Genomic DNA, 15,012 nt, shown 5'->3' with positions numbered 1-15,012 from the left:
CATTTCTTAGCTTTGACCAATCACTTGCTGAGGACAGAATTCATTGTTGCCTTTGGAAATACAACTTATTATGAAAGGAATACCTTGCCTCTGCAGAGAAAAGGCAGCAGAGTACACCACTGCTCTTGCTTCGATCCACCTCCAACCCCGACTGCTCTTTCATAACCAAGTACATTGACAAATCGGGCTGCCTGTCTTGGTGTGTCCAGAAGCCTCCCCGCACGCAATGGTCTTACATAGGAGCAAACTGGACGGTTCACCCCATTCTCATCCTGAGGTGGAACAAAGAGAAGAGAAAAATAAAAAAAAGTTAGTTCATTCAGTGTAAAAATAGAATCCATTTATAACATTTCATTCACATGCAAATAAAAGTGAATCAGAATCAGAGGCTGTTAGAAAAAGTTATACATGAATAACTGAACCTACAAACAGTTTCACCTTTCAGGGAGGGTACCCATTCAACTTTATGGACATTATATTGAAACTTGAAGGAATAATCATTAAAAGGCTTTTGAAAGTCAAATGAAAATATTAAGTAATTTTGTTAATTAGAGCTTGCACCAAATCTAATTAAATTTGTCTACTCACTGTTACAACAATATTTGCTGAAGGTGTTCCCACAATGAGAGATAATTAACCATAAAATAATACTTTACTAAATTTACAAGTTTAATAAAAGTAGCTCCTTCTGCTGTTTAGACAAAGACAATCACAGGATCAACTCCCGGGCTTTTCACTGAGCTGACTGTAGCTATAGGGTATCAATAGCAAAGGAAAGGTGGAGGAGGAATTCATCTTTGATGGCTTTACAAAAGGATGCAGGTTCCTGAGGACTATCCTGATGACATTGTTCATTAAAGGATGTCAGTAGTTTCAACAAACTGGATTTGTACCGCAATGCCACCTGTTCCCAGCTTAAAGGTTAGGGCTTCAGGCTAAGGGGTACATTACCACAATTCTGGTGGCAGTCCTACAGCAATTTAATGCTGGGTAAAATTTCACTTCAGAAAGCTGCCAGTCTAAATTGGTGGAAGGAGTTAAAAATTCATAACCTAGTGAACATTCCTTTCTTACACAAGATATCCAAAATTGTTACAGTATTTCAGCTGTCATCAGACAAGCATCTTTTACAGTTTTAGCAAAACCTTCTGATGTTTATACTCTATTCTCTTTGAAATAAAGCCCAACATTCTAGGTGTCTTCTCCATTACCTGTTGAACTTGGATACTGCCCTTTTCTGATTCATTGGAGAGGACTCCCAAATCCCTGGTGAGGCTTTCTGCAACTTTTGTTTTCCTGCCTAAGTGCATAACCTCTCAGTCTCCTCTTTATATCCCTTTGCAGATTGTGTGTGTCATTCTCAGTACTTGCCTTCCCATCTATTTATCTGTGATCCATAAACTTGGGGATAACACAGCCACTTTGCTTACCAAAATCATTTATCGTAAATACTTGTGGCCCCAAAACTGATCCTTATAGCACTCCACCAGTTATGGGTTGCCATTCTGAAAACACCAATGTGTCTCCTATTATATACTACATATACTACATTGACTCTTATTGTGGCACATTATCAAATACCTTCTGAACATCCGAATATATTAGATTGACTGCTTCTCCTTTATTCACCCTGCTTGTTACCTCTTCTGTTTATACATATTATACATTTCTAAATGCTTTGTTACCCCATTCTTTCTAATAAACTAACATTATCACAGGTGTAAGAACAATAGGGTAGTTATGGTAGGGGATTTTAACTTTCCAAACATAGACTGGGACTGCTATAGCGTTAAGGGTTTAGATGGAGTGGAATTTATTAAGTGTGGACAAGAAAATGTTCTGCTTCAGTATGTGAATGTACCTACTAGAGAAGGTGCAAAACCCGACCTGCTCTTGGGAAATAAGGCAGGGCAGGTGACTGAGGGATCAGTGGGGGAGTACTTTGGGGCCAGCGACCATAATTCTATTAGATTTAAAATAGTGATGGAATAGGATAGACCGGATCTAAAAGTTAAAGTTCTAAATTGGAGGAAGGCCAATTTTGACAGTATTAGGCAAGAACTTTCAAAAGCTGATTGGGGGCAGATGTTCGCAGGTAAAAGGACAGCTAGAAAATGGGAAGCCTTCAGAAATGAGATAACGAGAGTCCAGAGACAGTATATTACTGATAGGGTGAAAGGAAAGGCTGGTAGGTGTAGGGAATGTTGGATGATGAGAGAAATTGAGGTTTTGGCTAAGAAAAAGAAGGAAGCATATATGTCAAGTATAGGCAGGAGAGATCAGGAGAATTCTTAGAAGAGTATAAAGGCAGTAGGAGTATACTTAAGAGGGAAATCAGGATGGCAAAAAGAGGATAAGAGATAGCTTTGGCAAGTAGGGTTAAGGAGAATCCAAAGGGTTTTTACAAATATATTAAAAGAAAAAAAAAAAAGAGTAATTAGGGAGAGAATAGGGCCCCTCAAGATCAGCAAGGCAACCTATGTATGGAGCCGCAGGAAATGGGGGAAGATACTAAACAAATATTTTGCATCAGTGTTTGCTGTGGAGAACACCATAGAAGATATAGAATGTGGGGAAATAGACGGTGACATCTTGAAAAATGTCCATATTACAGAGGTGGTGGTGCTGGATGCCTTGAAATGCATTAAATTGTACAAATTCCCAGGACCTGATCAGGTGTACCTGAGAACTGTGTAGGAAGCTAGGAAAGCGATTGCTGGGCCCCTTGCTGAGATATTTACATTATCGATAGTCACAGGTGACGTGCCAGGAGGTTGGCTAGGGATCTACAGACTGGTGGGCCTGACATTGATGGTGGGCAAATTGTTGGAGGGAATCCTGAGCAACAGGATTTACATGTATTTGGAAAGGCAAGGACTGATTAGGGATCCAAAAGAGAAAATGCTGGAAAATCTCAGCACATCTGGCAGCATCTGTAAGGAGTGAAAAGAGCTGACGTTTAGAGTCTAACTGACCCTTTGTCAAAGCTAAAAAGACTTGGAACGTCAGCTCTTTTCTCTCCTTACAGATGCTGCCAGACCTGCTGAGATTTTCCAGCATTTTCTCTTTTGGTTTCAGATTCCAGCATCCGCAGTAATTTGCTTTTATCAACTGATTAGGGATAGTCAGCATGGCTTTGTGCATGGAAAATCATGTCTTACAAACTTGGAGGTTTTTTGAAAAAATAACAGAGGATTGACGAGGGCAGAGCAGTGGATATGATCTACATGGACTTCAGTAAGGCATTCGATAAGGTTTCCCATGGGAGACTGGTTAGCAAAGTTAGATCTCATGGAATACAGGAAGAACTATCCATTTGGATACAGAATTGGCTTGAAGGTAGAAGACAGAGCGTGGTGGTGGAGGGTTGCTTTTCAGACAGGAAGCCAGTGGAATGCCACAAGGATCAGTGCTGGTCCACTACTTTTTGTCATTTATATAAATTATTTGGATGTGATCATAGAAGGTACAGTTAGTAACTTTGCAGATGACACCAAAATTGGAGATGTAGTGGACAGCGAAGGCAGTTACCTTAGATCCAATGGGATCTGGATCAGATGGGCCAATGGGCTGAGAAGTGGCAGATGGAGTTTAATTTAGATAAAAGCAAGTCATAACAGGACTTATGCACTTAATGGTAAGATCCCAGGGAGTGTTGCTGAACAAAGAGACCTTGGGGTGCAGATTCATAATTCCTTGAAAGTAGAGTCACGGGTAGATAACATAGTAAAGGAGACATTTGGTATGCTTTCCTTTATTGGTCAGAATATGGAGTATAGGAATTGAAGGTCATGTTGCAGCTGTATAGGACATTGGTCAGGCCACTGTTGGAATATTGCGTTCAATTCTGGCCTCCTTCCTATTGGAAGGATGTTGTGAAACTTGAAAGGTTTGAGAAAAGATTTACAAGGATGTTGCCAGGGTTGGAGGATTTGAGCTATCGGGAGAGGCTGAATAGGCTGGGGCTGTTTTCCCTGGAGCACTGGGAGGCTGAAGGGTAACCTTACAGAGGTTTATAAAATCATGATGGGCATGGATACGATAAATAGACAAAGTAGTTTTTGTTGAGATGGGGGGAGTCCAGAACTAGAGGTATAGGTTTAGGGTGAGAGGGGAAAGATATAAAAGTCACCTAAGGGGCAACTTTTTCATGCAGAGGGTGGTGCTTGTAAGGAATGAGCTACCAGAGGAAGTGGTGGAGGCTGGCACAATTGCACATTTAAAAGGCAAATGGATAGGAAGGTTTTGGAGGGATATGGGCTAGATGCTGGCAAATGGGACTAGATTAGGTTAGGATATCTGGTTGGCATGGACGAGTTGGACTGAAGGGTCTGTTTCAGTGCTGTACATCTCCATGACTCTACAACAGACATTAAGCTAACTGGTCTATAGTTACCTTTTTTGTTTCTTTTAAACAATGGTGTTAAATTATTGTTTTCCAATCCTCTGGAACTTTTCCAGAATATCAGGATTTCTGAAGATTCTATGCATTCACCATCTCTGTAGATACTTGAATTTCACAGGATGATTATTTCCACTCTTCTTTTGCCCTATGATTTAGCATTCAGTATATGTTATCTGATAGCCAATACAGCAACCTGACTGCAAGATGACAGGCAGTGGATCCAGGATATTGAGGGGCATAGGACTTCAATCAAAACAGGCAGCTAGACAAAGTTGGAAAGGCAATATTGTTAATCAAAGGTGGCATTAATGCTACAGTTAGAGATGACCTTGGTTCAGGAGACAGTGATGTAGAATTGGTTTTCGATGGAAATGGGGAATTGTTAGGGAAAGAAGTCACTAGTGGGAGTGATCGACAGGCTCCTTAATAGTAACCACAATGTAGAATAAAATACACAAGAAAAAATATTGGCTACTCATGATATAGGGACAATGATCATGGTGGATTGTAATCTCTATATAAAATGGAAAAATTAGAGTTGCAATTGTAACCTGGATAAAGAGTTCAAAAGGTACTTCTTAAAGTAACACTTTCTGGAACCAGCCAGAGAACAGGTTATATTAAACGTGGTAATGTGATGGGATTTATTAAGAACCTCAGAGAAAAGGTACTTCAAGACATCAGCAATCATGATCTGATTGACTTTTACATCCAGTTTTATAGAGATGAGTGGGTCTAAGACTAACTTTTTAAACTGAAATCTGGGTAATTACGTGGGCATGAAATGAACTGGGATACTAGGTTAGAAGATGGTGCAATAGAGAAGCATTGACAGGGATGAAGAAAATTTCTAAGGGGAGGACCCACCATTTTTAGCTAATTAAAATAGTTTAGGAAAGCATCAAACTCAAGGTAAATCAATATAATTTGCAACAATGAGAGGCAGATCAGATGACTGGCCAGAATAGAAAGAAAAGGTAAAGAATAATTAAAAGATTAATGAACAGAAAGGGGGAAAAAAAAATGAAAAAGGGAGCAAACTAGAAAAATAAGAAAGATGACAAGAATTTCTATATGTAAATACAAGACATACAAGAACCAGAGAATTTTTTCTCCCCCTTCAATGTTTTTCCTTTCTCAAAGTGGTCATGGCGATGCCGATGTTGAATTGAGGTGGACAAAGTCAGAAATCACATGACAGCAGGTTATAGTTCAACAGGTTTATTTGAAATCACAGCTGTTGGAGCGTAGTCCCATCGTCAGGTGAAGTGAGAGGGACGTACACAGAAGGCGGAATTTATTAGCAGAGAGATCAAGGGCATGGAGATCAAAAGACCATACAAATAGTATTCGACATTCCCCTCACACTAAGTCTCTGCAGGGGACCAAGGGTGTTAGACGGTGAGAGTAAAGTTGTTGACTACTTTAAAGCACCATCTGCAATATCAATTTACATACGCACCACACAAATTAGATACAAACCTGTGCAAAGATTTTCACAAGTCTGGTGTTGTGTGAAGGTCTGATCTGAAGGTACTCTCTCCACCATTGCTTGGCATATACAAGGAATAAGCGTTCCTTTTCTGCAGTCTTTTTACGCTCTAATGCTAGCTGCAAATTTAAAGTGAAATTAATTTTTAAAAATGTATTTTGGACAAAATGATGAGAGAAAGTTCTTACAAAGCACAGGTACCATGCTAGAATATGAAAAAGGGGTGGGTGTCACCAAAGTCTGTTTCTATTTGGCAGATACTAAACCTGACTGTATGGCAAGATCTTACAGAAAGGGATATTTCTTACAGAATGTTTTCCTTTTTCTGAAGGCAATGCTGGAGTAAGACTTCAAGAGGAGGAAATGTTTCTTCACAGAACTGTTAATCCTCTTGTGTTCACTTAAAAAAAAAATCATAATTTACAAGGGACCATTATATCTATCAAATACATGTCAACTCCCTGCAAAGTAATCCAATCAGATCCAGTCCTTTGTTTGGTCTCTGTAACCCAAGAATTTTATTCCTTTAAATGATTGTTTTAGTTTCAAGGGCTGGGAGTTACAGGTTTTTTTTTAGATTAGATTACAGTGTGGAAACAGGCCTTTCGGCCCAACAAGTCCACACCGACCCGCCGAAGCGAAACCCACCCATACCCCTACATTTACCCCTTACCTAGCACTACGGGCAATTTAGTATGGCCAATTCACCTGACCCTGCACATCTTTGTGATGTGGGAGGAAACCGGAGCACCCGGAGGAAACCCACGCAGACACGGGGAGAACGTGCAAACTCCACAGTCGCCTGAGGCGGGAATTGAACCCGGGTCTCTGGCGCTCAGTGCTAACCACTGTGCCACCGTGCCGCCCACCACGGTCATGACTACACTTAACCAAAACCTTAAATCTGTGTTTTGATGTCAAGCAGTTTACCTTGACTACTTGGTAGAAGTACACAAGATTATGACAAACTTCAAATCAAATCTTCACTCAATCGCTTTTTCTCAAAGGAGAACAAGTCCACTCTTTCCAATCGAATCCTGTAATTTAATTCTATCTATTCCTGGAAGTTCTTTTCTGTACCCTCTAAAGGATCTTGAGATTTGTCCTAAAGTGTGGCAACCAGAAGAGACAATACTCTAGTTGACACCAGCATTCCCTCTACTTTTCTTCACTATCTGCCCAGGCCTCAAAAGGTTCTTGCAACGACTTCTGGAATTGGAAGTCAATGCCACAAACAACATGCAGATGTTAATCGCTATGCATGGATTATGTAGTTCAGAGGAAATGTTGGTCGATACCTAACCAGAGCTTTATGTAGGTTTAGCATAACTTCCCCTATGGCTTTACTCATTACCTCTATATCAAGCCCAAGGTCTCAGCTACTTTGCTGATTGCTCCTTCATATGTCTTTGCATCTTGAAAGATCAATGCACATGTATTCCCAGGTCCTCCTTTTCCTCCACACTTTGGAATTGTGCCATTAAATCTATACTGTCCCTCTTCATCCATCCTTTCAAATTACAATCACTTCACATGTCCATCTGCCCATTCTGCTGACTTGCCTACATCCAGTCACGGGTAATTCATTTCATTCTCACTGTTCACTACTCCGCAAATTTGTTAACATTGGCCAATATTGAAATTTTACACTATATTTCAAAATGCAAATCATTTATATACAGTAAGAAAGCGGTGTTCCTAGCAGCAACCTGTGGGGAATATCACTGACTATCCTCCACCTTGGAAAAAACATCCAGCTACCATGACTTGCTGCTTTTTATCATTAACTTAATTTTCTTTTTAATCCAATTGAAGATTCAGAGCTCCTTCTATTTCATGAATATTGTTAATTAATTAATGGAGGCTTATTTCATACTTTGTCAAGCACTTTAAATCCATCCAAGCAATATCTAACACATCTTCATACCTACCTTATCAAATAACCAGGGGGAAGGTCAAGCACGATCTGCCTTTTACAAATCCAAACTGGCTCTCCTAAATTAACTTGAGCCTCTTTGAATGTCTGTTGATTCTTTTCCAAAACTTTTCCTACAGTTGATGTTAGACTAACTGATCCGTAATTCGTATGACTCACCTTGTACTTTTTATTTTGAAAAAGACAGTCATGTTTGCCACTTTCCAGTACTTTGGGACCTCCAACAAATCTATGGAAGCTTAAGATTATCTCAACCCAGGATGCAAGCTATCTAGACCAACAAATCTAAGCATCACCAGCACTCCAGTAGCTTATTCCTCTCAAAACTCATCAAAATCATTTTCGCTGCTATTTCAATTTCTATTGATATTTTCTCAGATTCCTCCTCATGATGCCAAATAGGTAGTAGTGATAGACCAAATAGAGTGCAAGATACGTCGGGTGCTAGGTAAGTAAGATGGCAGCTAGGAAAGGGGTGGGTTTCAGAGGTAGGAAACCAGATGAGTATGGGTAGGGTGCCAAACAGGTAGAGGCTAAGGTGCCGAATGAGTAAAAGTCCGAGTGGATAGGGTGCTAGGTGACAAGGCAAGTGACGCAGTGATTGGGAATACTCAGGGCCAGCGTGGATAGGTGTTGAGACTAGGGGGCTTGCGTTCGGGTCAGGGTGTGGGGTCAGGATGGTACTCAGAATCTGGGGAGGTGCAGTTGAGGACATAGAAGGTAAATATAGGATCTCATGAATGGTTACTCAGAAATTAGACTAAGTGTTTAATAGTCTAACTTGTCCTAAGCAATTATGTTATGTAATTTCACTGGAATCCCCTGATGTCTCTGAATAAAAATGGAGACTGTCAGAGGGTTCCAAACAGTCAATTTCCACAGCAGAAAACATGATTTCCTGTGTAATTCCTTCAGTGTGCTATGATGGGGATTCCATAGGGTCCCCATGTACATCCCCCACCTACATTGGCATAACTGTTCAAGCATGTAGATCCTTGTTCATCCAAGGGACTATGTGTTTGATTACCCTAACTTTCACCAGAGTTGGAATGTACCTAGTTTATATCTGAAGCATCTCTTTATTAACTACCACTAATTTTCTCACAATTTTTCCTCAGTCTGGTGTATTCTGACAAGTCCTGACAAAGCTATCCCAACAGTCACTGCATCAGAGGTCAGATCAGTTTTACTTAGTATGAACCCAAGGAAAGCGATGGGACCAGATGGAGTACCAGGCCGTGCACTCAGGGCACGCGCAGATCAACTGGCAGAGATCTTCTTGGACATCTTCAACCTCTCCCTGCAGCAGGCCCCTGTCCCTGCCTGTTCCAAGAGAGCCAACATCATCCCTGTGCCTAAAAGGCTCAAGCAGCATGTTTCAATGACTACTGCCCAGTGGCCCTAACTTCGGTGGTCATGAAGTGCTTTGAAAAGCTGGTCATGGCATTAATCAACTCCAGCCTCCCCACTACTCGTGACCCACTCCAATTTGCCTATCGGACCAACAGATCCACGTCAGATGCAATATCACTTGCCCTTCACTCCTCCCTAGAACATCTTGACACCAAGAACAGCTACTCAAGAATTCTACTCATTGATTACAGTTCAGCCTTCAACACTATTATCCCCTTGAGACAGATTACTAAACTTAGTGATGTCAGACTAAGGCCCACTCTGTGCAACTGGATCCTCAGTTTCCTGATCCACAGGCTACAATCAGTGGAGATTGGGGACAATATTTCATCCTCACTAACACTCAACACTGGAGCCCCCCAGGGTGCGTACTCAGCCCCTACGGTAACTCACTGCATACCCATGACTGCGTCACTAAATACCAGACTAATGCCATTTACAAGTTCGCTGATGACACCACCATAGCCGGTCAAATCTCAGATGGTGAAGAAACAGACTACAGACGGGAGGTGGAAGGCCTGGAAAAATGGTGCCCTCAGTACCGGCAAAACCAAGGAACTAGTTATTGACTTTTGGCAGGATGTTACTCATGCCCTCCTACACATTAGCAGCACAGAGGTGGAATGAGTAGAGAGTGTCAAGCTCCTGGGAGTGGTCATCCACAACAAGCCTTCTTGGTCTCATGTGGATGCACTGTCAAGGAAAGGCTGCCAGCATTCTCAAATGGCAAAGTTTTTCTACAACCTCTATCATTGGGGAAAAGGTACAGAAGCCTGAACACATGCACCAGCCAGTTTCGAAACAGTTTCTACCGTACTGTTGTTAGAATACTGAATGGACTCAAACTCTTAATAGTCGCCCCTACCTGTGTTTTTGTTTGCCACTGTTTACCTATTATTTACTGATCTATGCTACTTAACTCGATCTGCCTGCTTTGCTCAAAAGACAAAGCTTTTCACTGTGCCTCAGCACACGTGACAATAAATTCAATTCAATTCAAATTTGTGTAGTAATCCAGGACTTGGTAAAAGATCCAGAGAGACCCATTCAACAAAATAAAACCATATTCAAAAGTATTAGTTAAATGTATTAGCTAAAAGTATTAGTAATGGCAGTCATGAAACCACCTAACTGTTGTTAAAAACTGACCAGCTTCATTAATGCGTTTGAATAGATAGGTAGATGGAATGCACTGTGGCCAAAGTGGAGAATCAGGAAAGAGGACTGGATATTTACAGCATAGAAAATACTGATGCCTCTAATTTTCGAAAAGGAAGGCATTAAGTCAGAAATTCTAGGATTCTGATGCAACCATCATGAAAGAATGGCAACAGATACCCAAGTCAAAATGGAGTGTGGTCAAGAGGAAAACTGGGAGGTGATAGCTTTGTCCTGTATGTTCCTGTCCCTTGAAATGCACTGTAGCCATGGTGGGAAGTCAGGAAGGAGGATCAGATTATGGATAGTAGTGGTTAGCACTTCTGCCTCACAGCGCTAGGGACCCAGGTTAGATTCCAATCTTGGTTGACAGGAGCAGCATCAGGCATACCTAAAAATGAAGTGTTAACCTGGTGAAGCTACCAAACAGGACTACTTGTGTACCAAATGGCATAAACAGTAAGTGATAGACAGAGCTAAGCAATCCCACAACCAACGGACCAGATCGAAGCTCTGCAGTCCTTCCACATCCAGTTGTGAATGGTGATGGACAATTAAACAACTCACTGGAGGAGGCGGCTCCACAAATACCCCCATCCTCAATGATGGAGGAGCCCAGCACATCAGTGCAAAAGATAAGGCTGATGCACTCGCAACAATGTTCAGTCAGAAGTGGCAAGTGGATGATCCATCTCTGGCTCCTCCAGTCGTCCGCAGCATCCCAGATACCACTCTCCAGCCAATTCGATTCACTCCACGTGATATCAAGGAATGGCTGGAGGCACTGGATACTGCAAAGGCAATCGGTCCTTATAATATTGCAGCAATGTACTGAAGACATATGCTCTGGAACTTGCAGCTCCTCTAGCCAAGTTCTTCCAGTACAGTGACAATCCTGGTATCTACCTGACAATGTGGAAAACTGCTCAAGTATGTCCTGTACACAAAAAGCAGGACAAATCCAATCTGGCCAAGTACCTCCCAATCAGTCCGGTCTCTATCATCAGTAAAGTGAAGGAAGGCATCATCAGCACAGCTATCAAGCAACACCTGCTCTCAAGCACCACACTCTCGACCCTGCTCTACAACAACCCTGCTTGGTGACACCCAGTTTAGGTTTTGCCAGGGTCACTCAGCTCCTGATCTCATTACAGCCTTGGTTCAAACATGTACAAAAGAGCTGAATTCCAGAGGTGAGATGAGAGTGACAGCTCTTGACATCAAGGCTGCAGTTGATCACGTATGGCATCAAGGAGCCCTGGCAAAACTGGAAGCAATGGGTATTAGGGGGTAAATACTCCGCTGGTTAGAGTCAAACCTGGCACAAAAGAAAATGGTCGTAGTTGTAGAGGGTCAGTCATCTCTGCAGGAGTCCCACAGGAGTCCTACAGAGTAGTGTCCTAGGCCCAACAATCTTCAGCTGCTTCATCACTGACCTTCCCTCTGTCATAAGGTCATAAGTGAGGATGTTCACCGATGACTACACAGTGATCAGCACCATTCGCAACTCCTCAGATACTGAAGCAGTCCGTTCTCAAATGCAATAAGATCTGGACAATATCCAGGCTTGGGCAGACAAGTGGCAAGTAACAATTGTACCACATAATGACCATCACCAGTAAGAGACACTCTAACCACGCCCCTTAACATTCAACGGTATTACCATCACTGAATCCCCCACTGTCAAAATCCTTGGGGTTACCATCGACCAGAAACTCGACAGGAGCAGGTCAGAGACTAGGGATATAGTGGCAAGTAACTCACCTCCTCACACCCTAAAGTCTATCCACTATCTACAAGGCACAAGACAGAGGTGTGATGGAATACTCCCCACTTGCCTGAAAGGATGCAGCTCCAACAACACTCAAGAAGCTTGACACCATCCAGGACAAAGGAACCCACTTGACTGGCACCACATCTACCCTCCATCACCAGCACTCAGTAGCAGCAATGTGTACTTTCTACAAGATGCAGTGCACAAATTCACCAAAGATCCTTCGACAGCATCTTCCAAACCCAAGACCACTTCCATCTAGAAGGACAAGGGCAGCATGTACTTGGGAACACAACCCTGCAAGTTCCCCTCCAAGCCACTCACCACCCTGACTTGGAAATATACCGCCATTCCTTCACAATTGTTGGGACAAAATCCTGGAATTCCTTCGCTGCTGCCATTGTGGGCCAACCCACAGCAAGTGGACTGCAGCGATTCAAGAAAGCAGCTCACCACCATCTTCTCAATAGAGATTGGCGATCAATGCTGGCCAGCCAGCGACACCCAAGTCCTGCAAATCAATTTTTTAAAAAAAGTCTATGTGGAGTTTGCACTTTCTTTCTGTGTCTGTGTTAGTTTCTGCCACTGCTCTGTTTATATTCCCACAGTCCAAGTTAGATGGATTAGTCATGCTAAATTGCCCCCTCATGTGTCCAGGGATCTGCAGGTGGGTGGATTAGACATGCAAGATTATGGGGATTTGGGAGGGGGGGGGGGCTAAGTGGGATGTTCTTCAGAGCGTTGGTGCAGGTTCAATGGGCCAGAAGGCCTCTTTCTGCACTGTAGGCATTTTATGAGTCTATGTTTCCAGGTTTACTATAGGAAGGGGATCAGTCAAAATTAGCACTTTAACTAGTTCAGCAAATAGTACTAATGTTAGAATTGAGAAATGGGTGAAGTCAGCCTCCCTCTCTCTCGCACTCAATGGAGAAAGAAGTCTATGCAATTCTGAGACAGCAAGAACCACAGTCTTGGTTTTTAATCTGCGAGGAGCCTGAGATATTCCAAGTGAAGCTATGAATCTAGGGGGCCATGAACATTGAGTTCAGACTATAATTGAAATGGGGTGGCCTGTTTTGCTGTTTGATGTGAGGAATGACAAGAAATAGAGGTAATTCACATGAAATAGAGAAATAGAGAAAATTGCAGTCTATTCAATCACATGAAATACAAACCAATTAGTGGTTTACTATCAGCTGAGTTCATGAGAAAGCTACTGACTCCACCTTCAGGAAAAGTGGGAGAACATACAAGGTAACATTCCCCAGATTGCAATATCAAGTATATGTGACAACTGATTCATTGTCATGCCTTAGTCACGTAGTATATTTGGTAATAAAAAGTTGCTTACTATATCCTAGAGAACAATGACTTCCAGGGTTCACTACGGATCTGTGTGATTATACATCATTGGAGAAATGAACTGACCACATTAAAAGACACGGATAAAGTCAGAAAGAAAACTGAATTCACAGTTTGAACTTAAAGATAAGCATAACCAGGAGTTATGGTAAGTACCTGACAAGGTTGAGAAGCCATTTTATATTACACCTTATTCAGAATGAGTATATTTATCAGCTATTATGGGAGTGACGTTGAGCGAAATAAAAACCTATTGCAGCTATATGAATTTTTAAATAACTGGAAAGTGGAAGGATTTGGAGACCCCAGTGTTGGACTGGGGTGTACAAAGTTAAAAATTACAATACCAGGTTATAGTCCAACAGGTTTATTTGGAAGCACTAGCTTTAAGAGGGCTGCTCCTTCATCAGATGGTTCGCTATATATCAGGTGCACCACAACCACCTGAAGGAGTAGCACTCCGAAAGCTAGTGCTTCCAAATAAACCTGCTGGACTATAACCTGGCCTTGTGCGATTTTTAACCTTGGAAAGTGGAAACATCTGTTTGACCAAGTTAAGTAGAACCAAGAACAGCATTTTCAGTTGGGTCAAGTGACGCTTGTACTCAGGTAGAACTAGAAGTATATCAAAAGAGAACTAATGTCTCTGGCTGGGTGTACGAGTCTTGTATAGAGGTCTCATCATCCTTCAACAAAGCGATTTGTCCAAAACAATGAACGGTTTAGCACAATACCAACAACTTCCTAACTGCTCATTTAAAAAAAAATCGCATGAGATTCAGGGAAAGCTTGCCAATTGGATACAAAATTGGCTTCACGACAGGAGACAGAGGGCGGTGGTGGAGGCCTGTGACCAGCAATGTTCTGCAAGGATCAGTGCTGGGTCCACTGTGGTTTGTCATTTATATAAATAATTTGGATGAGAATTTAATGAAGCATGGTTAGTAAATTTACAAATGACACCAAAATTGGTGAAGAAGGTTATCTAAGATTACAAAAGGATCTTGCTCAATTGGGCCAATGGGCTGAAGAGTTGCAGATGGACTTTAATTTAGATAAATGCCGGTATTGCATTTTGGTAAAATGAACAAGGGCAGGATTTATATAGTTAATGGTAAGGGCAGAAGTCAAGGTGTCGAACAGACACCTTGGTGGTTCAAGTACATAGTTCTTTGAAAGTTGCACCACAGGTAGACAAAAGGCATTTAACACGTTTCTCTTCATTACTCGTGGGCGGCACGGTGGCACAGTGGTTAGCACTGCTGCCTCACAGCGCCAGAGACCCGGGTTCAATTCCCGACTCAGGCGACTGACTGTGTGGAGTTTGCACGTTCTCCCCGTGTCTGCGTGGGTTTCCTCCGGGTGCTCCGGTTTCCTCCCACAATCCAAAAATGTGCGGGTCAGGTGAATTGGCCATGCTAAATTGCCCGTAGTGTTAGGTTAAAGGGGTAAATGTAGGGGTATGGGTGGGT

The 15,012-nt window shown here is 42.1% G+C and overlaps 1 protein-coding gene across 4 annotated transcripts in view; it reads right to left on the bottom strand.

Moving 5' to 3' along the window:
- The window catches only part of cep76 (centrosomal protein 76), a 58,641-nt gene that overhangs the window by 20,261 nt on the left and 23,368 nt on the right, over positions 1-15,012 (bottom strand). For all 4 annotated transcript variants that reach the window (XM_043687722.1, XM_043687721.1, XM_043687723.1 and 1 more), the window contains 2 exons: positions 5,888-6,016; positions 84-272 (listed from right to left, as the gene is read on the bottom strand). In XM_043687722.1, the coding sequence (XP_043543657.1) occupies positions 84-272; positions 5,888-6,016 (318 nt within the window). The remainder of the gene's footprint in view (positions 1-83; positions 273-5,887; positions 6,017-15,012) is intronic.

The sequence above is a fragment of the Chiloscyllium plagiosum genome, chromosome 4, assembly GCF_004010195.1.
Source record: "Chiloscyllium plagiosum isolate BGI_BamShark_2017 chromosome 4, ASM401019v2, whole genome shotgun sequence".
Classification (NCBI taxonomy): Eukaryota; Metazoa; Chordata; class Chondrichthyes; order Orectolobiformes; family Hemiscylliidae; genus Chiloscyllium; species Chiloscyllium plagiosum.
This window is presented reverse-complemented; position numbering and strand designations above follow the sequence as displayed.